Source organism: Nansenia antarctica (genome assembly GCF_963989245.1).
Source record: "Nansenia antarctica genome assembly, chromosome: 10".
NCBI classification, from domain to species: domain Eukaryota; kingdom Metazoa; phylum Chordata; class Actinopteri; order Argentiniformes; family Microstomatidae; genus Nansenia; species Nansenia antarctica.
The window spans coordinates 29,041,922-29,066,228 of NC_137680.1; the positions used below are offsets into that span (position 1 = coordinate 29,041,922).

The 24,307-nt window shown below is 43.4% G+C and overlaps 1 protein-coding gene across 1 annotated transcript in view; it reads right to left on the reverse strand.

Annotated features, from left to right (window-relative positions):
* Nucleotides 1–24,307, reverse strand: part of syngap1b (synaptic Ras GTPase activating protein 1b) — a gene marked incomplete at both ends in the record, with an annotated part of 117,772 nt that overhangs the window by 20,564 nt on the left and 72,901 nt on the right. Inside the window, 15 exon segments of the mRNA XM_080540622.1 lie at nt 6,981–7,157; nt 7,800–8,333; nt 8,841–9,191; nt 9,802–10,056; nt 10,058–10,075; nt 11,131–11,338; nt 12,034–12,236; nt 13,969–14,170; nt 14,931–15,167; nt 15,725–15,869; nt 16,321–16,465; nt 17,274–17,609; nt 18,448–18,687; nt 20,322–20,420; nt 21,697–21,850. Of these exon segments, the coding sequence (XP_080396748.1) occupies nt 6,981–7,157; nt 7,800–8,333; nt 8,841–9,191; nt 9,802–10,056; nt 10,058–10,075; nt 11,131–11,338; nt 12,034–12,236; nt 13,969–14,170; nt 14,931–15,167; nt 15,725–15,869; nt 16,321–16,465; nt 17,274–17,609; nt 18,448–18,687; nt 20,322–20,420; nt 21,697–21,850 (3,304 nt within the window).

Consider the following 24,307-nt stretch of genomic DNA (forward strand, 5'->3'; position numbering starts at 1 on the left):
ATTCGAGACCTTCAAGAGATTCAAAGTCACGTCCTCTGACAAATCAGCCAAAAAAATGCTTGAAAAGCATCAAACTGACTTCCGGTGGCGCGCGAACAGAGATGGCAGCCTGATAACAGAGCTCCGGTGTCAGCCTTAAATTACCCCTAATTCAAGATATTTTATGCACTCGAATTGATATATATCAACGTAATGATGGAGGGGGACAAATATAAGAGAAAGGGTACTGGGGTTCGAAAGCCATCTGAGAGAATAACTGAGAAAGACGGAGCAGCTAGCAACAGAGCTAACGTTACCCCGACGGAACAAGATGGAGGCTTGAGAGAGAATGAAACGCTGGACTCGATTCGTAAAGTGGTGAGCGAAGTCGTGAATGCGGGTATGACAACTTGGCAAGCTGAATTGAAAAAGGACTTTTCCGAATTCCTCACGGATTTCCGAGAGGACATTAAGAAACAAATGGATGAACTCACGACAGGAGTGAACCAGCAAATCCAAGACGTGATAGGCCGAGTGGAGGGGGCGGAGGAGCGCGTGGGGCAGATGGAGGACGGTGTGGCTGAAATGGAGCGGTGGGACATTGGTGTCAAGGATGCCCTCACCCAGTTACTTGGTAATTAGCGGGCGTTGCAAGATAAAGTGTCTGACTTGGAAGGGAGGTCTAGACGCAACAACATCAGGATCTACGGCATCCCAGAGGACTCGGAGGGTACCTCCGTAGCAGCGTTTGTTGAAAAACTGATAAAGTCAGAATTGGGAGGTGATCTTGACTGTGACCTGGGGATAGAGCGTGCCCACCGTGCCTTGGCGCCCAGACCACCCGGAGGAGCTCCACCGCGATCCATGGTCATCAAGTTCCTCCAGTTTACAGTGAAAGAAAAGGTCCTCTATACCGCCTGGAAAAAGCAACCCACTTACCAAAACAAACGTGTTTTTTTCGACCATGATTATGCGACGGACGTGCAGAACAAAAGGAAGGAATATATACCCATCAAGAAGGCGCTTAAGGAGAGGGGAATACGCTTCCAGACCCCGCTGGCTAGAATGCGTGTCTTTTTTGATACAGGCACCGTCATGTATAACAGCGCGACACAAGCAGCAGAGGACCTGCGGAGACGGGGATTCATCTTGGACGGAGCTGTTCGCGGGACCAAGGACAAGGGCATAACGGAGGAAACGCTGACTCGACTTCTACCGTGGGAAACAACCGAGCCCCGGAGGGGTGGAGCCCAGAACCAACATCAGCAGCAAGTCCGGGAGAGATTGAAGCAGTTTCGTCTGGGCGATGTGGATTCTACAGCAGATAATGAGTGAGTGATTCACTTCAGCCCAGAGACTCTTATTATTATTTTTTCAAGATGTTAACATAGGCTGACACCGACAGTTCATAGACAGTCACTAGACTCTTTTTTTTCCTTCAGCCTATTCGGTCATTGACCAAGAGCCACATCTTTTTTATTTTTTATTTTTGCAACAGAGGGGCCCCACTTAGTGGCCAGCACCCCTCATTACCAAAGGTGATATGTCACCTTTTCCTTCGGAAGTCCAGTTCAGTGTTCAGTACTATTTTTGTGTATTTCATTGTTCATTGTTCATTTTTCAGTACTATGTTTGTGTATTTCATTTACAACTGTTTACTGTAGCGACTGGGAAGCTTTTCATGTACATGATGGAAATATCACATGTTATAACCTAAATGCAAGATATAAGAATAGTTTCTTTTAACGTTAATGGTTTACTTAACCCGATAAAAAGAAGGAAGATCCTAACAAAATTAAAGAAAGATAGAATACAAATAGCATACCTACAGGAATCCCACCTTACCAATACAGAGCATGCCAAATTGAATAAACTGGGTTTTAAATATGTATATTCATCCTCATACGAACCAGGTCATAGGAGGGGTGTAGCCATACTGTTATCAAATACAGTGACCTATGAACACATATCAGAGTTTAAAGATAAAGATGGTAGGTTTATAATGATAATAGGGAAAATAGAGGGAACCCTAGTGAGTTTACTGAATGTATATGCTCCTCCTGGTAGTGACTGGACGTTTTATAGACAGATATTTGATTTAATGGCCACAAAATCTCAGGGAATCTTAATCTGTGGGGGGGACTTTAATGTTCGTTTAAACCCAAGATTGGATGCATCTAGCGGTAATCCAGAGTCAAAACCTATAAGTAGGAAGATAAAAGCATTAATGAAGGAAATGGGAATCATAGATGTTTGGAGAGAATTGTATCCATCCAGCCGGGACTACACCCACTACTCCTCCCCCCATGCCGTATACTCAAGGATAGATTATTTTTTAATTTACAATAGAGACCTACATAGAATAAGTCAATGTGACATAGGACCGATTGCCCTCTCTGATCATAGCCCTATTTACATGTCTGTGTGTCTCAATAGAAAGCCAAGGTCTACAATATGGAGGCTGAATTCAAGTATCCTGAATAACCCAGAGACAAGGGAGGCCATGAAGACTGAAATTAGAACATATCTTGAAATAAACGATAACGGGGAAGTGGCTCCGAATATGCTCTGGGATGCACTTAAAGCAGTAATGAGGGGTAACATCATCGCCACTACTTCACTTATAAAAAAACTTAGAGGACAAAGACTGCATGACCTGGAAATTAAATTAAAACATCTACAAAGACAACACAGTAACAATTTGGATAACAGGGTAAAACAAGAAATGAAAGACATAAGGAACGAGATAAATGAAATAGGCAATCAGGACATACAAAAAAAACTATTATTTACAAAACAAAGATACTATGAAGTAGGTGGGAAATCATTGAAACTCTTATCATATAGACTAAGAAAACAACAAGCAGATAATGCAATCTATAAAATAAGGAACCCCGAATCCGGAGCGATAGAATGTAAGCTAGACAAAATTCAACAGAGTTTCGAAAAGTTCTATAAAACACTATATTCCCAACCACAAGTGGACAACAACCTACAGATTGAGTCATTCCTAGCCTCTCTTGATTTACCCTCTGTCACTAATGAACAAAATAAAGACTTGGTAGCCGAAATAACAATAGAGGAATTACAATCAGCAATTTCGAGATTGAAGGCAAACAAATCCCCGGGTTCAGATGGTTTCACTGCTGAATGGTACAGATCATTTAGAGAACAATTAGCTCCAACATTACTGAAGGCATTTAATTGGGTACTACAGAAAAGGGAAATTCCACCCTCGTGGAGGGAAGCAATAATTTCAGTCATACCGAAGGAAGGGAAAGACAAACTAGATTGTAATAGCTATCGCCCTATCAGTGTTCTCCAGCTCGATTATCGACTGTTTACATCAATACTATCCAGAAGAATAGATAGGATTCTACCTAAACTCATTCATTTAGATCAGACAGGATTCATTAGACAACGGCAAACACAAGACAACATTAGAAGGTCATTGCACATTATCAGACATATCACACAACACGGAATAGAGGCAGCTCTTGTAAGTTTGGACGCTGAGAAAGCTTTCGATTCAGTTAGTTGGACCTTTTTATACAAGGTACTATCGAGATTCGGCTTTCATGAGTCTATTATTGCAACTTTCCAAGCATTATATGATAGCCCATCCGCAAGGATCAAAATTAATGGTGCCCTATCGGGATCCTTCACTCTGGAACGTGGAACCAGGCAGGGATGTCCCGCTTCCCCACTCCTATTCAGCCTTTTTATTGAGCCTTTGAGCCAATGGATAAGGCAAAATGTTGAAATTAAGGGAATAGACATGGCAGCTGGTGAGCATAAACTTGGTCTTTTTGCGGATGACGTCCTGGTATATCTAACACAGCCCACACAGACAATCCCAAAATTGATGGGTTTATTAAAGGAATATGGGACACTTTCAGGTTACAAACTAAATATTCAGAAGACCCAGGTACTAACACTTAACTATGACCCACCCAACGATATTAGAGGGAAATATAACCTGAAATGGGATGCAGATTCAATCAAATACCTAGGTGTTAACCTGCCAAAAGATGTCTCAAAATTATCTGATCTTAATTATGGCCCTTTGAATGTAAAACTAAAATCAGATGTACTACGGTGGAGTCTCATTCCCTTCTTGAGTTTGAGCTCTAGGGTGGAGTCTGTTAAGATGAACATCCTACCAAGGTTACTGTATTTATTCCAGACTCTTCCAGTGGAGATACCTGCTAAGCAATTTATAGAATGGGACAAATTAATATCTAGATATTTATGGCAAGGGAAAAAACCCAGAATCAGATACAAAACTCTACAGTTAAGAAAAGAAAACGGGGGATTTGGCCTTCCTTGTTTACGAGAATACTATTGCGCAGCTCAATTAAGGCCTGTAGTGTGTTGGTGTACTCCATCATACTCTGCAAGATGGAAGGAAATTGAGAGTGCAATGACAGAAGGGGTTCAAATAGCAGCGATAGTTGCAGATAGTGAATTAATAAACAACATGACAAATAAAAATAATCCCTGGATTAACGTGGCTTTGAAGATTTGGCAGGAGACAGTAAAACTGTGTGGTATAAAGGACTCACTTAAAATGCTAAGATGGTGTGCATATGACACAGACTTCCCTCCAAACAAAACAGATGCTAGATTTAAAGTCTGGGTTGGAAAAGGCCTTTCGAACTATTTATCTTTTGTCCACAAGGGGGCATTCCATAGCTTTGAATCGCTACAGAGAAAACATGGTTTGGAACAAAATGATTTCTATAGGTATCTCCAGGTCCGACACCATTTCAATCAGAATTTAGGGGGAGTATCAGAAGAGGGGGTAACAGGAATTATGGAAGTATTTACATCAGCAAGCAAATCATTGATATGCAACAAGGTGGTATCTAGACTATACAATGGCTTCCGCCAGATCAATCTCAAAACAGTCAATACAATATATATTAAAGAGAAATGGGAGAAAGAGGGTAATTTTACTATTTCTGGGGAGGATTGGGACAGATTATGTAAACTACAATGGGAAACGACATGCTCAAATACGTGGCGAGAATTTAGTTGGAAAAACCTTACAAGGTTTTTTATCACCCCCCTACAAAAACGACATCAGGGGACGGGTGTAGCGTGTTGGAGATCCTGTGGACTGAATGAAGCCAATCACTACCATGTATTCTGGGAATGCCCAAATCTAGTCCCATTTTGGCGGGAGATACACAATAATCTGGAAGCTATTTTTGAAATTAACATCCCCTTCAAATGTGACACCTTATACCTGGGAAACATCTCATTCGAAAATTGGGACAATAACGACAGAAAATTGATATTGATACTTCTGGTAGCAAGTAAAAAGGCTATCACAAGAAAATGGTTAAAGCCAGACGTACCCACAGTGGATGAATGGATAGATATAATTCATGATATATATGTAATGGAAAAGATGTCATACTCCCTTAGAATTCAGGTAGAAAAATTCTATCGGATCTGGACGAAATGGACTGGATATGTTAAACCTGTAAGGTCAGATTTCTGTTGAATTGTTAAAAGAACATGAGAGGGTGATGTAATTGTGTTTATTTTCTTGAATCATTTTCTATTCTAATCTATCATATGTAAGATGAAAGCTCCCAAAGTTCACTCGCTATTGTTTTTCTTTTTTCTTTGTTTGTTTTTGTTTTCGTTTTGTCTTGTCTTTACTTTACTTAATATAAAAAAAGAAAAAAAGACTTTGGTCATAGGAACTGAGTTGATTGTGATATGTTGAATGTAATGACGATTGTTGTAACCAATGACCATTGACAATAAAAAGAAAATTTCAAAAAAAAAGAAAGATTCGGAAACCATTCAAATGCGTACGGGCACAAGGTGGAATATGCATGGAACATATAGGGCCCTATTATGTACTTCTTAACTTGCCGTCTTAAGTCTTAATTAAGACGCACCGCCAGGTTAAGACCTACCGCCACCCTTATTATGCGCTTCATACGCGCTACTGCTATTATGCAGGTGTCGATAGGCGCCCACACATAAGACGTAAAACTCCCGTGCATATATTGCTCATTGTGGGAGTGTTCATATGTTAATGAAGTGCACTAGGCGCCCCTGCTATTATGCGATCTGACTTTGCTCCTAGCGCTAAGAAGTGGTTTGAAAAGTTCTTAAGTTTAGACTTCATGCACGTTTTGAAACACGAGCGCGCCTCCGCGGTTTGCGCATGCATGTGGGCACACATGAACACGCACGTGGCTCCACGGCAAGACGTCAATTACGGTCACAGTATAAATGCCACCACTGGCAAATATTAAGCCAGAGAGAGAGAACAATGGAATATATCCTAGGAAGGAATTATGATAGACGAAGACGGCGCGCCGAGCGCATATACCGGCAACGACTTTGTTACCTCGGGCTGAGTTAGGCCAAATCTCAAATCAATCCTGGATTCGTGATCTAAGCATTTTAGCGCTTTCAATTGGTGATCCAACTGTTAATAATGCTATAATATATTGCAATTACAATTATATTATAGCCTATTATTAAAATATGTATAATATAGCCTATATATATATATATTATTTTATTCTGTTTACAGAGCAGCAATGCTTGTATGAGCTGCGCTTCACCCGTCAGGCAGTAACTGACATGCACGAGCTTGTTACTTTCTTCTGCAGAGAAGCGCGCTGACCTCCTTCTTAGGACTTCCATAATAGCATAGCGCTAAAGACTTCACGCAGCCGGTTCTTAAAGGGAATGGCACCTGGCACGCTGATTGGGTTGATTGAAAAGACGCCCAAAACACACCCATGACTAATTTCTTTGCTTAGCGCCGGGTTTTAGGCGCCCACTACCGCACGCATAATAGCAAAGTGGCCTTGACCACGCCTCCACGTCTTAAGTTTAGATCTACCGCCTCGTCTTATTGCTTAAGACTTATGAAGTGCATAATAGGGCCCGAAGAATCATCTGGAACTACAGTCGGAAGGAAGGAAGGAAGGAAGGAGGAAGGAAGGAAGGAAGGAGCAACACACCCTGTCCAAGCGCGACTCGTCCATGCTCTTGGAGTACTCCTTCAGCTGGTACTCCTCACGGTTAATCCGTGAACTTTCGACGTCGGCCGAGAGGTGAGGCATGTTGGAGACCCACGCCACTGTTCTCTCGTTGGCTGGGGTCGGGGGGTTAAGGCTCGAGGGAGACTGGGAAGAGCCCTGAGAAGAAAAAATAAAATCAGATATTGTGAGTTGTGGGAAAATCTTTACTAATTATAACAAATTGACCTTGACCGTGACCTTCTGAAGTCTTAGCAGCTCACTGGATTTCATATATTGGACACAAACAGCAGTTTTTCGTTTTACACTGCATGACGAGAGCATGTTTGAATCATTATCCAGTTGGTGTTTGAATCATTACACAATGCTGCGGGAAGTAACAGCTCTGTTCAGACAGGGAGAGGAAATAACACAACTACATGTACTTAGCTTGTTGCCATACATACATATCTGGCATGTAGTATCTGTCACATATCTTGCCATATCTGCAATCCAGATATATTTGAAGAAACAAAGCAAGAAAGTAGACCGCGGATTTATCAGGGTAAAGGTTCAGAACTGGGTAATAGCTGAGGTTCCTACCCAGTCAGCCACGGTGAAAAAGTTATAGTCATCAACAAAGTGTCACAGCTCCTGAAAAATATGTTTTGAGCATTCTATTCTCGACACATTCTCAAAATAGAAGGAGACCTGGCAGATAGATAATGGTTATGAACAAGCTTAGAAGAATGCACGCTGACACCCATCGAATGCACAATGAATTCCACAGGACTAGTAGGCTGCAGCGAGTTGCAAGAATACCTGTTTGCTGATTGAGGGTTTCAGCAGGTGCTGTTGTTGTGGTTGTGGTTGTGGCTGTGGTTGTGGTTGTTGTTGCTGCTGCTGCTGCTGTTGCTGCTGCTGCTGCTGTTGTGGTTGTGGTTGTGGTTGCTGTGTAGTCGATGTAGTGACCCCTTGTGGGCCTTGGGTCTCTCTGACAGAGCTCTGCTGGTGTGGCAGACCAGGGGCTGTGTTGTCTTTAAGGGACAGCTGTTGCCGTGGCGCCTGCTGCTGCTGCTGCTGCTGCTGCTGTTGTCGACCTCCGTAGCCCGACTCCGGCGACTGGAGCAGGTTCCCGCTGGGGGGGCGTGTCTTGGCGGGAGGGGCGGGGGCGGCGGCCGAGCTGACGGACAGCTGATGGGAGGTCTGTGATTTGACACGCTGGGGCTGGGGCGGGCCGATGGAGCTTTGGCGCACCGGTTGGACGGTGGAAGGGGGCGTGGCCAGGGAGGAGTGGGAGGTGCCTGTCTGGGACGCCATGGCCATCATTTGCTGCTGCTGTTGTTGGATGTTGTCCTATCGAGCAGAGGTCAGAGGTCATAGGTCAGGTGATATCCTCATCACTCACACACACACACACACACACACACACACACACACACCACGAATGAATGGAGTCTGTTTAAGATGTTAACCTAATACTTATCCATGCTTATGTTGAAAGGAAATATTATTTTGGAGAGATGAGAGGAAGATTTGTGAAAAAATAAACAAATGCATTGTCATTACATAGGCTATTTGGCCTTAGTTTGAAAGGTTTTATCTTCACATTTCTATTGAAACAGTATCAATTATTTTTAAAAATCAATAAAAAAAAAAAAACTACTTGGAAAGTTACTTACAGAAGTGTTTCCCAATGAATTATACTTCAAACCATTTACAGGTAGGTACAGTATATACATGTATCATTCACTGAAGTCACCACAGAACGTAATAAAGAGACAAAAGACATTGAAAGATATTGAAAGTAAATGTCTCGTAGCTTGTTAAAAGGAGGGACCGCTGTGCCCAGCGGTGTCTTACCTGCATGTTAACAGACAACTGCCGCCGTCCGTAGTCGGCCCTGCTGTAGTCATCGCTGTAGCTGTGTGAGTGGATGATGCTGGGCTGCCCTAGGTGCCCCACCCCGGGCCTGAGGGTGGACAGGTCCTCGCTGCGGGAGAACCCCCCGTGGGCAAACTGGGGGGTGTAGCCCTGGTGCTGAGACTCCGGCCCCGGGGCCAGGAGGAGGGGTGGGGGGGGCTGGCCCCGGCTGTGCTGGTGGTGAAGCTGCTGCTGCTGCTGCTGCTGTTGCTGCTGCTGCTGAGGCCCGTCGGCGGTGGCCAGGTGGAAGAGAGGGTTCTGGAAGGACAGCGGGTAGCGCAGGGCGGCCGCCTGTTAAGTAAGTAAGTAAGTCAATCAATCAATCAATCAATCAAATGTATTTATATAGCACATTTAAACATGACACTTGTCAACCAAAGTGCTTTACAGTAAATGTACACCTAAAGTGTAAATATAAACAGAAAATAAACAACCAACAGAAACAACAGAGGAACAGAACAACACGTCAAAACGAACAAGGCTTAAAGAATACAAGTGGGTTTTGAGCTTGGATTTAAAGGACTCGATAGAAGGGGCCAATCTGATGGACATGAGGATGCTGTTCCTGAGGTCAGGGGCTGCGACAGCAAAAGCACGCCCCCCCCCCCCCCTAGACTTGAGATTTAAGTAAAGTAAATAAAAACTTAATTTACTTCAGTAAAGTTTATTTCTATAGCACCTATCCCAGACCAGGGGTCACAAAGTGCTTTACATATTTAAATACATAATAAAAGAGCAAAAGTTATAGCAGGTTAAAAGAAATAGGTAAAATAGGTAAACAAGTGAAAATAAAAACAAGAAACAAATAACAAGTGTACAACGAATAATAACAGGACACAAGAAAAACAGGCTTTTGGGGTTAGCCAAAGTTCGGGAGCCACGGTTTGGAACGCTCGGTCACCTGTTGCTGCTGCTGTTGGGACAGCGAGTCGGTGGTGGCGCCCATCTGGTTCAGCTGGCTCAGCCGCAGGCCGCCCGACATGCTGGAGCCCCCCGAGCCGGCCGACAGGCGGCCCCCCGCCCGCAGCTGGCTGCTCAGGCCCGAGCCCAGGCCCCCGCCGCCGCCGCCACCGCTGCTCAGCCCGCCGAAGCTGCCCATGCCAGCGATGGAGGCCTGGGGGGAGTTGAGCATGTCCACCGACTGCAAGTTAGACATCGCTGTTCATTCCAGAGGCCTGGAGGTTTTCCATCATAGATAGATACACTTTTTTTTTTTTGGGGATTGATATCCTCATCCCTCACACACACACACACACACACACCACGAATGAATGAATGGAATCTGTTTAAGATGTTAACCTAATACTTATCCATGCTTATGTTGAAAGCAAATATTATTTTGGAGAGATGAGAGGAAGATTTGTGAAAAAATAAACAAACGCATTGTCAATACATAGGCTATTTGACCTTAGTTTGAAAGGTTTTATCGTCACATTTCTATTGAAACAGTATCAGTTATTTTTTTAATGATCATATTTTTAAAAAACTATTTGGAAAGTTACTTAAGGAAGTGGATGGAGGCGTGGGGGGAGTTGAGCATGTCCACCGACTGCAAGTTAGACATCGCTGTTCATTCCAGAGGCCTGGAGGTTTTCCATCATAGATAGATACACTTTTTTGTTTTTTTGATTGACACTGAGCACCCAAGAGGGATATACTGTCACTGTCACTGTCTGTGCCCTCTCTTAGTTCCACAATGCTATATCTGTTGATATATCTGCTGATATTGCCGATTGTGTGATACGTATCTATCGAGAGGGGGTTTGTTGTACGCTTGATTACTATGACACAGGACATAACAAAGCTACTACTGATTGCCTTGATAAGGGCACACTGCTCACAATACCCTGCGGGCTTGAGGAAGCTAACTAGAGGATGCTAATCCTGTGTCTCCATTCGGGAAGACGGATTATGAGACCTATTATGGTTTAAAGCATCTTTCCTTCAACACACCATTCCTAGGCTCTCTAACACACTCGAATCCTCTGGCTCTCTCTGTACACTGCAAAAAGTAACTCTAAGTAAGATGAAATGTCTTAAATCAAGGCAATGTATGCTTGTTTTTTGTTTGACTCTGAAGTTTTAAGATATCTTTGACTTGTTTTAAGAAAATCTTGGCAAGTGACATTTTTCCTGTTTCCTGTTGGCAGATAATGTTGCTTATTTTAAGTAATATTCACCCATTTTCCTGTTTTTGAGAGCTGTATTTTTGCAGTGTAAGGAAACTCACCTTGGGGTCCGGCTCTGTGATGTCTGAGCTGCTGGTGCAGTAGGCGGGGCTGGACCGGGCCAGGGGGGGGCGGGTAACATAGAAAACATCTTTGGAGGCTCGATGTGGATGGTCCCGCTCCTGGAAACTCATCTGAGCGCGCGACGGCATGACCCCCCCGCTGGTCACACCAGAGGTAGGGGAAGGCAAGCGAGTGATATCTATAGAGCTGGAGAGAGGCAGGAACACAACAGCGGCGTTGGGAGAGGACATTGAACATCAAAAGGAACAAAGAGGGTTAACGGTAAGAGACTTAACTCAACTCAAGTGCATGTCGATGCGCCTGAGCTCGATGTGAACTATGGGTTCTATCAGTCTGCAAGCACAGTTACCCCCTACACACCCCTGATTACCAGGCAGTACCAGTTATCTTCCACCGGGTTACAGATAAACAATAAACAATCATCCACTGACCTCATCATCTAAAAGTGAAAGACATATCCTCCATCCAAAACACATACCACATACCAAGAGTTCTGCTGCTGTATTTCTGATCACAATCATCATCAGCATAACACCATCCACTTCCTTATGGCGAGAAACGCACAACTTACATACGTAATCATTGGCCAGGGCCCCATTCGATCACCGTCCTTCAGCTACAAGTATACTGTATAGGTAGGGCACTACCTCAAAGGCCCTCAAAACCCACCTCTTCAAGCTCGCCTTCGCCAGTTAACCCTCTCCCCCTCCCCTTCCCAAGTGTCCCCAGCACTACCTTCATTAGGCCCCTATCTTTTTTTTCTTTTTTTTTATTATTTTGTATTATTACTACTCGATCTTTTCAGTTTCTAAAGCGTCTTTGAGTGTCTAGAAAAGCGCTATATAAGTCTAATGTATTATTATCATTATCATTATTATTACCTATTGAGGTCCCTCATCATGAGATTCTGGAACTCGGAGGACACGCCCCTGTTGAAGCTGGGCCGTGAGAGCAGCCTCTCTGTCTGCCTCTCCTGGATCCTCTCGGCCTGGTGGCAGGGCTGCCTCTGGAGGTGGGGGTTACGCAGGGCCATGCTGATGTCATTCAGGAGGCGGGGCAAAGGGCCCAATTTGATGATGGCATCCTGAGGTGGAAGACGAAAATAGAATCAGAATTCAGAATCAGAATCAGAATCACTTTAATGGACCTATCGCTAAGCCACGCCCCAAAATAGAAATTGTCCAAGCATATCACAGCAAAAGTCACTCCAGGCAGAAAACTCAGACACCTCGCTAATATCTGATAGTTAAAAGCTTCTCGACTAAATATTATTGTCATCTTTAAAAAACATGTCTGTTACTTGCTGTGGTAAATCAGAAATCTGAAAAAACTCCAGCCATTGTAAGTCACTGAATGTCATTCAGTCATGGTCGGTCAATCAGTCACTGTCAGTGAAGCGTTTGTTTGTCCGAGTTTTCAAAGGGGGCGTGGCTTAGCGATAGGTCCATTACATCTCACTGTATAACAGGATGCTGTTATTTTTGCACTCTATTGATACTCTTCAGTTCCAGCACCTCAGCAACCTAACCCAAGTCTGATCACAGATGAGCGGTGGGATTTTCACTCACTGTACAAGTATACAAGAGTAAAATGCTTTGGCTTTGGAAAAGCGAGGATTACTGTTGTGTTGGTGATACGATTTTTTTTTTTATGAAAAAATATGGCATACACCATCTACCATGGCAATAGGAAAAGCATATCCATGCTTTTGGTGCGTATGGTTGATAATGCATATAGTTGATAATGCGTATGATCATGTGTATCATATAATATATGTATATATATATATGTATAATGTATGTATGTATATCATATATGTATATATGTATAATGCATTGATCATGCGTATGGTTGATAATGGCATGCATCATATTGAAATAAAATGTATACTATCATCATTTCTTACAGGTACTGCTCACACTGTGCAGTATCTGTACTGTCTTTTTTTAAGTTGTTGTCATGTAACCTTATTTTATGTCATGCAAAATGTCACTACTGGCGCTGTACTGCTTATACAACATACAACAAAACAATGAAACCCCCCCACACACAATTTATTACTATTAGAAACAATACTTTTTTGTGTGTTTCCCTATGAATCCTATTCATTTGAACCTTAAAAGGCTGGCTCTGGGCATCTGGGGATCATGCGGTGTAAGTGGATGCAGTGTAAGTGGGCGATGGCCTTGTCCTTTAGATGTGTTTCAGATGTCCCTGAGGTGTGCCAGGGGCCTCGGCCCACCTGCTTTATGCTGATTCTCTCCTGCTGTTTTATGGATCACTTTTCACTTTGCAACAAACAGCCTCTAATCTGGTGTTGTCTCTCTTTGTGCTCCGAGCCCCTCAAAACCCGACTCCAGTTCCTGAAATCCTGAGTCTCCTTCACCCTATATCCTGGTCCAGGCTGAGTCTCCTCCACCCTATATCCTAGTCCAGACTGAGTCTAATATCCACTATTTTTTCTCCCTTCCCTTTTCCTTGGCTAACTTTTGCAGGGTCTATGGTATGGCGTTAGATCATATTTATAGTATTCACTGTTTATATTGTCGGGCACTGTTTTCGTTGTGAAGCGCTTTGTGAAAACAAATGTGATGGATTGTGGTCCTCTGTGGCTCGGTTGGGAGAGCATGGCGCTAACAACAACAACGCTTAGGTTGTCGGTTCGATTCCTGCTGGGACCATACTGTATATACTGAAACGTAGGCACTCGTTGCAATGTAAGTCGCTTTGGATAAAAGCTAAATCAGCTAAATGGCAATATATTATCATGGTTGATTCTAGATTAATTACAACAGACCGTGTGGCTTCGACCATACCTTGCTGAGCTGGGCCATCACCTCCCACAGGAGGCTGTGCAGAATGGACAGCTCCCTGCCCAGGTCGATGTAGCCCTCGAAGCCCCCAGCGTTGCTCACGCTGTCTAGGTTGGAGATCTCATACAGGAACTGCTGCATGGAGCCCCACTCCATCTCTAGGAACTCGTTCATGAAGCACATGTACTCCTCTTTATTGCCAAACCTGAGAGAGAGACGGGTGGGCGAGAGAGAGAGAGAGAGACAGAGAGAGAGAAAGAGAGAGAGAGAGAGACAGAGAGAGAGACAGAGAAATAGAGAGAGACAGAGAGAGAGAGAGACAGAGAGAGAGAGAGAGAGACAGAGAAAGAGAGAGAGAGAGGAAGACAGAGAGAGAGAGAGAAAGCAGAAAGAGAGAGACAGAGAGAAAGAGAGACAGAGAGAGAGAGACAGAGAGTGAGAGACAGAGAGAGAGAGACAGAGAGAGAGAGAGAGAGACAGAGAGAGAGAGACAGAGAGAGAGAGAGAGACAGAGAGAGAGAGAAAGAGAGAGAGAGAGAGACAGAGAGAGACATAGAAAGAGAGAGAGAGAGGGAGACAGAGAGAGGAGAGAAAAAGCAGAGAGAGAGAGAGACAGAGAGAGAGAGAGAGAGAGAATAAATAATAATAAATTGATTCAGGAAGGGCGATGAATAGGAAGTAGACTCAACATTCAATGCACGATATGAAGAGACAATAAAGAATTACAGCAGAACAATAATAGCATAATAATAGCGCTAACACTTCATCATCCCTAAGGGCTAGCGCGGTCTCACATCAGAGTGATCCAAAACATAAATCTGAATACAACATGAGGACAATCCCAAGCTGACTGGAATTAGTGGAGTTGTATGAAAGGATGACAAGCTGACTGGAATTAGTGGAGTTGTATGAAAGGATGACAAGCTGACTGGAGTTAGTGGAGTTGTATGAAAGGATGAACTGACTTGGAGAAGTTGGCCAGGTTCTGCACCACTTTGGCGATGAGGGTAAGCGTGCGCGACGTCTGCTCATCCGGGTACTCCTGGGTGAGGTTGAAGAGCGAGGGGGACATGACCGCCGGACACAGGAAGCGCAGGAAGAGGGAGCCGCTGATGAGGCGGTCGGCGATATCCTCCCTCCCCCTCTCTGCACACCGCACTCTCCAGGACGCAAAGACCTCCTTCAGCTCTCGAGGGAACACACTGTGGAGAGAAACTAATTATGTGACACGTCCTAATGGTTTTGGTCCTCATATCGGCAACCAATCGAAATGTTCAGACTTTTCTGTTGAAACACAGAACTTCAATGTTTCAACGTTGTTGAGAAACACAAACTCGCTAGTCAAGCCAAAATACTGCAACGCAATGGATTAGGTGAGTAATCCCCACTGCTACCTAGTTAATGATAACACTACTTTACATTGTTAGCAGGCTCACAGAACAAGCTGTGTTAGTTGACTAGCGATGTGTATGTATGTATTCACATTTCTTCGAACGAAAAGTCTGATCGTTACATCAGATCCGGACCAAAGCGTTAGAACGTGACACAAATATACAATGGCTGATGCCGGGCTTCACCTCACCTAGCCACACATTGGTAGTCGAAGAGGAGATTTTCCACTTAATTATGTAAAGCACTTTGAGCACTTGGTAAAGGGCCAAATGTAATCCATTACAGGGGTGTTAATAATATTTGAGACGATATTCAATTTTAAATTAAATTTTCTTCAGCTAATTCAGTGTGCTTGCCAACTACTGACCAATGGGAGTTAATGATCTTGCAGAGTGCCAGCTCACAGCACATGCGGAGGTTGGCTTGGTGGTCGGGAAGGACAGAGGGCGGTGTCCTCATGGGGTCGACCTCGCAGTTCTCCTCTGACTCATACAGGGCCCTTATGAACTCTCCTGAAGTACAATAATCACCAACCATTAGCACTTAAAAGACTGTTAAATGAAGTGATTAGATTAGATTAGCTTAGATCCAACTGTATTGTCATTGCAGAGTACAAGTACCAGACAACAAAGTGCAAAGAGTGATATAAAAACATGACAGTGATAGTGATAGGTACAGTATGGCAAGTACGGAAGTTTAGAGGTTTATACAGTTATGAGCTATGTACAGTTAAGGTAGCTTATGTACAGTATGTAATGTACATAATATAAATATGTGCAATGTGCAATTATACAGTATGGCTAAATTAGATTTTTCACAGTGGCCGGGGGGTGGGGTGGGGGGTGTACTGAGAGTCATTGTCAGTGTACCCTGTGTGGGGGGTAATACAACACTACTTCAACTTAAGCTTACGCAGTATGCAGAATGGATTGTGTTATTAAAAACGTAGCAGTCACACGTTACCTATTGCATCCTTGAGGTACTTATGTCCAATCAGTTTGAGGTACTCTTCTATGGCTTTGGTCGCCAGGGTGTTCTCTCTGAAGATGAGGTGTTCTCTGTCCATGAACCTGTCTACCTCACACATGGCCATATCTGACAGGAAATCCTGGAAAAGAAACCAAGAGAAACGAATCATAAACACTGTATCTATCATTATATCCTTTGCCATTAAAATGTAATTAACAAGTATAATGTGTTGAGTAATCTTTTCAATTAAGGTTACATAATCTCTCTATCAAAAGTCCATTTGAATGTGGGCATGCACTTTCTAATGATTCTTCTTCTTATGATTTGGCTCATGGCTTGGTTGTGATACTAATGAGTATCATTAGATCATTTTTACTGTATTATCCACTGTAGTACGACTGGTTACTGCCATCACTTTATTACTTATTATTATTACCATTATTTATTTATTTATTTATTTTACATTATTTTATTATTGTGATTTTGTATCTTGATGCTGCAATGCCAATGTTGAGGACCAAAGCCAAAGAATGTTTACTCTTGTGTACTCTTGTGTACTCTTGTGTACTCTTGTGTACATTGGGATGTAATAAAAGCGATTCTGATTCTAATGGACCTATCGCTAAGCCACGCCTCCCTTTGAAAACTCGTACAAACAAACAACGCTTCACTGACAGTGACTGAATGACCGTGACTGAATGACATTCAATGACTTACAATGGCGGGAGTTTGCAAATTTCTGATTTCTGATTTACCACAGCAAGTATGTTTTTTAAAGATGACAAGAATATTTTGTCTAGAAGCTTTTCACCATCAGATATTAGCGAGTTGTTTGTCCAAGTTTTCTGCCTGTAGTGCTGTGATATGACTGGACAATTTCTATTTTGGGGCGAGGCTTAGCGATAGGTCCATTCTGTAACTCTGCCGTGAACATCCAGTAGGCCTACCTTAGCTTTCCCTGTGCTCTGTAGTATGTGCACTAATGCACAGGCCACCTCTTCTTTGCTCTTCACACTCAGTAGAGGCTCCAGCACGGCACACAGGGTGCGGTAGTTATTGGTGACATACTCTGCAAACTCTTTGTACAGCTCCATGGGCAAGATGCTCATGGTCTGGTAGCGGGACTTGAGGCGTATGGAGGCATTGATAATTTTGCCCCCTCCTACTCCCCCTCCCTTGGCTAGGACGCTAGGCTGGATGACGGGGTACCACTGCTCCACAAACTGCCGGCCGGTGATGCTGGAAATGGGGATGCTGACCAGTCCTAGGTATGTGCTCTTTTCCTTTAAGAAGAGGGGATACAAGTCATAAGTCAGAGCAGCTTCCACCAAAATAATCGATTGGAATTTATAGTCTACATTCAAAACTGATATTGGCTGCCAACTCGCACAACATGAAGGAGATAGTAATACTACTAGTGAAAATATAAATAACTATTTAGATGGTAGGAAAGGAGACAGAGAAACAGATGAGAGAGGATGAACAGCATATGTGCATATTGTCACGATATCACCACGGCACCACGATAGCAATACTACTCTTGGATATTTCTTCAACTGCATTATAGAACAAGCTTCTATAAGTAGACCTAAAAGGTCCTCCAAGTGCCACACACCATGCTCATCTTTGTTTTCTGTCGTGCCCAATAAGATGTGTATAAATCAGATAACATTGAGTCATTCCTGAAGTCACTGTGTGTAGTGGGGATTACTCACTGAATCCATTGCATTGTAATATTTTGGCTTGACTAGCAAGTGTGTCATTGATTTTCAACAATGTTGAAATGTATTTACATTTTTCAGAATAAAAGTCCAAACAACTTTAATGGTTGTGGACGTTTACTGCAACGCAATGGATTCAGTGAGTAATCCCCACTGCTACCTAGTTAACTATAACACTACTTTACATTGTTAGCAGCCTCACAAAACAGGCTGTGTTAGTTGACTAGCAATGTGTCGTTGATTTTCAACGACACGGAAATGTATTCACATGTTTCGAAACAAAAGTCTGATCATTAGATCCCGATATGCGGACCAAAGCATTAGAACGTGACACAGTTGTTCCCTCTACTGATTTAACCCCGTTGACCTGGTTTGACCTCTGACCCTGGTGGAGCATCACCTTGCGTCTTTTTTTGTCCGTCTCCTTGTATAGATGAAGGCGTAGGTTCCGAACAGCTGGCAGGTTGTTGAACTCAAAGTGCTCGCCCCAGAAGACGGTGTCGGTGCGGGGCTTGCTGGTGGTGCGTGCGTAGAGCATGTCGTCCAGACATAGCTCGCAGTAGTAGCGCTTCTTGGCTGGAAGCTCCCGTGCTTCGATGATCCACAGTTTCAGCACGTTGTCTACCCTCCGACTGTTGTCCTGAAGAGAGGTGTCAAGAGAGGGTGACAAAGATAAGACAGAGTAAAAAGACAGACTAGACTGAGGGGAAACAGAGAAAAAGAACACAAGTAAGCCAGAAGGAAGGAGGGAGGAGGGAGGGTAGGGAGAGTTAGAACAGTCATCAGTACACATCTGGAGGGAACCGAGGAAGATAATAAATACGTTGCGAGGGGGACGGGAGACCGAAAGTGGATCTATGATTGGTAATGTTGCAGTGGAAAGCAGTATTTCCTGAACATGATTACAAAGACCAAACTATATTTGAAACCCCCCCCCCCCCCCTTGGGAGGACAGAGTGCTGTGCTGATTACAGAGAGTGGTGCTTTAGTCAGAGGGCAGAGTCGTTTCAACTAGTCTGAATACGCCACTGGATCCTTCAGCCCCAGTTCGGGTCTTAATTCCTGATTTAGATGGCTAAATATATCAGCATTTCCCAAAGTTGTTAGTTGGGAAGTGCTTCATCGGTATGCTGCCACGCAATCAATGTGGACCTCTGCCTCCACAGCCATTTCACCCCTTTATCAGCAGCATTTCAATGAGAGGATGAAGCGAGAGCGTCAAGCCCGGGGACGGTTATGAAACCTAATGGACATTCCTCCCCTCCGCCTTTGCGTCTTATCTTCCCCTTGCGTCTGGTTGGAGATTCATGATGGTGCTCGGAGCCCCTGTGTCGAGTCCGTGGAGCCCTATGACTCAGCCAAGACCCCCACAGTCAGAGCATCTGGATGAGTCAATCGACTCGGGGTGGTGTTTCCTCACAGTTCGGCTTAATAACGGCGGTCCCTGGTTGCCATCAAGAGCAGTTATCAGTCTCCAGCATGTTTCCCTTTTTAATAAGAGAAAGGACGGAAGGGAACTATTACACAGACCCGTTGAGATCTATCAGAGCTGAAATTAGGATGTTTGTTTTAATCAGCTGAATCTGAAGGGCTGAGCTTGCTTCTTGTTTCCTTATCTAACTGGTCATAAAAAAAGAGGAACAATATTAAAATGGTAGAGTAGTGACGCACAGCACATGTTAAAGCATATTATGTTGTGCGTCACTACTGTGCAATGTTTCCTATCCGACCCAGTGACTGTATTATAGATATTACTAGATATTATTACTATATAGATATTGACAGCTGACAGCTGTCAGTCTAGTGAGGGAGTGGTTGGGGGCGGGGTTAACCAGCTATTGTTACCGCCCATTACCTGGCTGTGCAGAAGTGTGAAAAGTTCCAGATCTTTGAGGGACCTTTTCTCTGCTGAGTGATTTCAGGTGTACCAATATTAAAATGCACACATCTTATCAACTTTTCTTCCGATTTCAATGTATGACACTTCATCATTTGAAAGCCTACAATCTGTCGTTTCAGAATCTGTAAAAAAGAAATGAAAAATGACCGTGGCTACTTTTTCCCCAAAACACCAGCTGCTGTCACATATGGTGTAACATGTGTTGATGCGTCACTACTGTACAATTCTTTCGACAAAAAAAGAAAGAAAAATGGAGGAAATCACAAGATAAAACAAACATATGCTCATATTGAAACATACGATACAACAGAATCCAGGGGAGGAGAGAGACAGACAGAGGTGCAGCATCTTTATTTCTCATTCCCCCCCCTTACCTTGTTGGGTTTGACGGCTCTCTGAAGATTCTCGATCCATTTGTCTCTCTCTGCAGCCGAGCGACACGCAAAGCACTTGGTTCCCGAAGCCGTGGTCACCTGAGGTTAACGAACGTAACGCAACATCAACAGACTCAACCATTAGCAACTGAGAGAGACAGCAAGTCAAATAACAACGTCCTTTAATCAGGAAGACTTCTGTCATGTTCTAGTCAGTTATGGTGAGGAAACCAAACGAAAGCCATTTTTAGTGACACATTTCTGTGACAAATCAACAAGGGACAAGAGCTCATTTTTGAGCCGCCTGGTGGCTTTCTCTTTGAAATCTCTTCACAGATAACAAGATTTAAAATCACAGTCATATTCAATAAATCCTTTTACTGCTGCCAATGGATTTCTACTTCACCCTACTTCACATTAGTGTCTCTATTCATGTGTTTGTGTTTGTTAGTCATAATTCATGTCTTTAAGGGGGAGATAACACACATATCAACAGAATACTGACTGTTTTGGAGAAATAAATCAGATCAAATACCAGTTAGACAAATGTCATGATTTATTTCAAGGTATGTCTTTATTTTTGCTGAACTACCTGATCTGTATTGGTAGATAACATGCAGGGTATCATGGCAGCCAATGCTTGTGTTAGCCATTATCACCAGATTTAGCCTACTCACAGTAGCACTCAGGTTAGCATGTGGCTAGCTATAGCTATCATCAGCCAACAACAGAGTTTTAGCCAGGTTTGTTTTAGCAATGTCTACTATGATGGTATACGTTTATCTTATGTGCTGAACTGCTAATACATGATGTGTTTCAAGGCTGCTGGCAGTTAACTAGTATGATAAGACTAATGGTGGTTAACTAGTAGGATAAGACTAATGGTTAACTAGTAGGATAAGACTAATGGTTAACTAGTAGGATAAGACTAATGGTTAACTAGTAGGATAAGACTAATGGTTAACTAGTAGGATAAGACTAATGGTTAACTAGTAGGATAAGACTAATGGTTAACTAGTAGGATAAGACTAATGGTTAACTAGTAGGATAAGACTAATGGTGGTTAACTAGTAGGATAAGACTGCTAGTTACCCTACTAGTTAACCACCACCAGTCTTACCCTACTAGTTAGGAATATAAAAGCGTCTATGCTGTGATAACAGAGCCAATAAAGAGGATATGGTCAGATGATAAGTTGGCTTTATTCAGAGTGCCAAAAAAAAAACAGTAGGAGGACTCATAAGACGACCGGGCATATTTCCCGAACGCCTGCCAAGTGATATGTCGTATTGGGACTTTTAATTGGAAAGATGAAACAAATCAGATCGGTTTAACAGCGACCTAATTCTGCGACCTTTCCCCGTCAACTACGCACCTCAAAGCAGTACTCTTGCCCCAGGATACTGGAGTGGACGGGTTTGATGATGGCGTCCTCGTCCAGGGTGAGGTCCAGCGCCTCCGCGGCGCTGCTGGGGGAAAGCAAGGACTCATGGGAGTGGGACTCTTTGAAGCTCTGCATCAGACGGGTCCTGGGAGGGGAGTGGGACCCACAATGAGAGAGACCATAATGAGGGATCGTTATGTTATATCCATCTGTCATTGTCATTGGAGGCTCGTCGGAGGAGTTCAGAAATCAAGAGGACGGGCTCATTGGGACATAATGGGATGGAATGAAGAGTGGTTTCAAACGCGCGTTTCGACCTCCACCAGCCTCATCTGATCATCGTCCTTACACACTGTAGACAGTATATCCACTTTCTGCCGATAATCAACGATACGTTGTATCATAAATGACATTCACAACCACCCACAACAATCAGAAGGGCATAACAACACGTCTTGGGACAACAAACAAATGACACAGGCATTCAGAGAGACGACAGACTTGTTTGTGATGCAACTGTGGTTAAAAACCTCCTCTTCAACAAGGGATGACTCTTTATAGTTCCTTACAGTGTCCCTAAAAACATGACTGTGATGCTTAACATGTCTGAGACACAGAGAGAGAGGTAAATATATTCAGTCATTTGTTGGCACAGAGGAAGTGAAAGAAGAGGCCTTCCTTCCCAGGAGGGTCCAGTGGCTCCTTTTCTGAGCTCAACTTGAACGTTTCTGATTCTGAAAAGTTTTTCAAAACAGCAGGTAAACCTAACAGAGGATGTTGTCATGCCAACAGGCTTTTATCGGTACTGATGAAGTCGGTTTTCATTACGTGAGCTTAAGAAGAAGTCACTTCACAAACCCTCATACTGTTTGTCTCTCTGTGGGTCTAATTGGACGCGCTTGCGGAGGCAACACATTAGCATTAAATGAGATTACATTGGACAGCGTTACCACTTGACTAGATTAAATGAGGTTTTGCCTTTTGCCTTATTTCTTAATGCACACTTGGATATAAAAGGTGTATTTATGTTTACTGACATCCTGTACAGATGCATAGGGCACAGAGCAACACGTGAATAGGATTTTCTTTAAAGCCTGCCTGCCCGCCAAGCCCACCCACACTCACTTATACACACCCACACACACACACACACACACACACACACACACACACACACACACACACACACACACACACATCCAGGAACGGAGACACGTGCACATACACTCAAGCACACACACATCTAGTAATGTACAATATACGTACTCTCACATACACTCACACAGGAATACACCCACACACGATCACAAATACACATCCAGACACCCACACACACATCCGGACACCCACACACACATCCAGACACCTACACACACACACACACACACACACACACACACACACACACACACACACACACACACACACACACACACACACTCAACACATACTGTAGAGAGAGACTGACAATGCCAGATCACCATTGAGACAGAAGAACAGAAACAGAGGGATGAAGCAGAATGACAGAAAGAGAAATACAAATAAACACCAATAAAAAAGGAGAAAATAAGAACAGAAAGATAGATATCTCCTACTATAATAGTGGCTGCCGCATCCGATTCCCTCGTCCTGTGTCAGTATTTTGTATACATTCACTTATAATGTGCATTGGAGCATTGAATACATACAGGGGAGTGGGAGAGAGAGAGAGAGAGAGAGAGTTAAAAATAGACGCAAAGGAATGAGTCAGAATGAGAGAAATAAAGGAGAAGAGTGGGGGAGGTCGAGAGAAGGGAGGGTAGATTGTGAGGGAGAGAAAGAGAGAGAGAAAGAGAGAGAAAGAGAGAGAGAGAGAGGGAGAGGGAGAGGGGGAGAGAAGACCTCTCAGAGGAAATCAAGTTGTTATGTAAACTGTGGGTCCTTTGGAGAAGAAGGGAGTGACAGGGAGAGTGACATAGAGATAGAGATAGAGATAGAGACAGAGACAGAGACAGAGAGAGAGACAGAGAGAGAGAGACAGAGACAGAGAGAGAGACAGAGACAGAGACAGAGACAGACAGAGACAGAGACAGAGACAGAGACAGAGACAGAGACAGAGACAGAGACAGAGACAGAGACAGAGACAGAGAGTAGAACTAAAGGAGGTGGTGTTGTACAGAGACAGGGTAGAGGATGACATGAAGGACGGCAGAACAATTGATGTGCACATCACAGCTCTACTACTGTAGTACTACTATACTCTGAGAAAGAAAAGACTCCATCCCCCAAGCATGCATTTAACACATTCCTGGAGTGAATCATGGTTGAGTGTTCAGTGTGCTTAACACCTAAGCAAACATCCTGAGGACCTATGGCACCTGTAAATATAAATTTAAAAAACCATGTGGAGCCATTACTTATGATGCATTGTAATTATAATAATTATCATCATTCAATTAGAAGTAGTTTGCATTGAGCAAGGGCAGGGAGAGAAGAGGAGGCACTATTCTGTCGTTGCAAATCCCATTGCAGTTAAAAGAGAGCGCCATCCTACATATGGTGCCTTTAAGTTGTGTAACTGATAACCTTCTCCCCAGGCTATTGTGCACAGTGCATATATAAG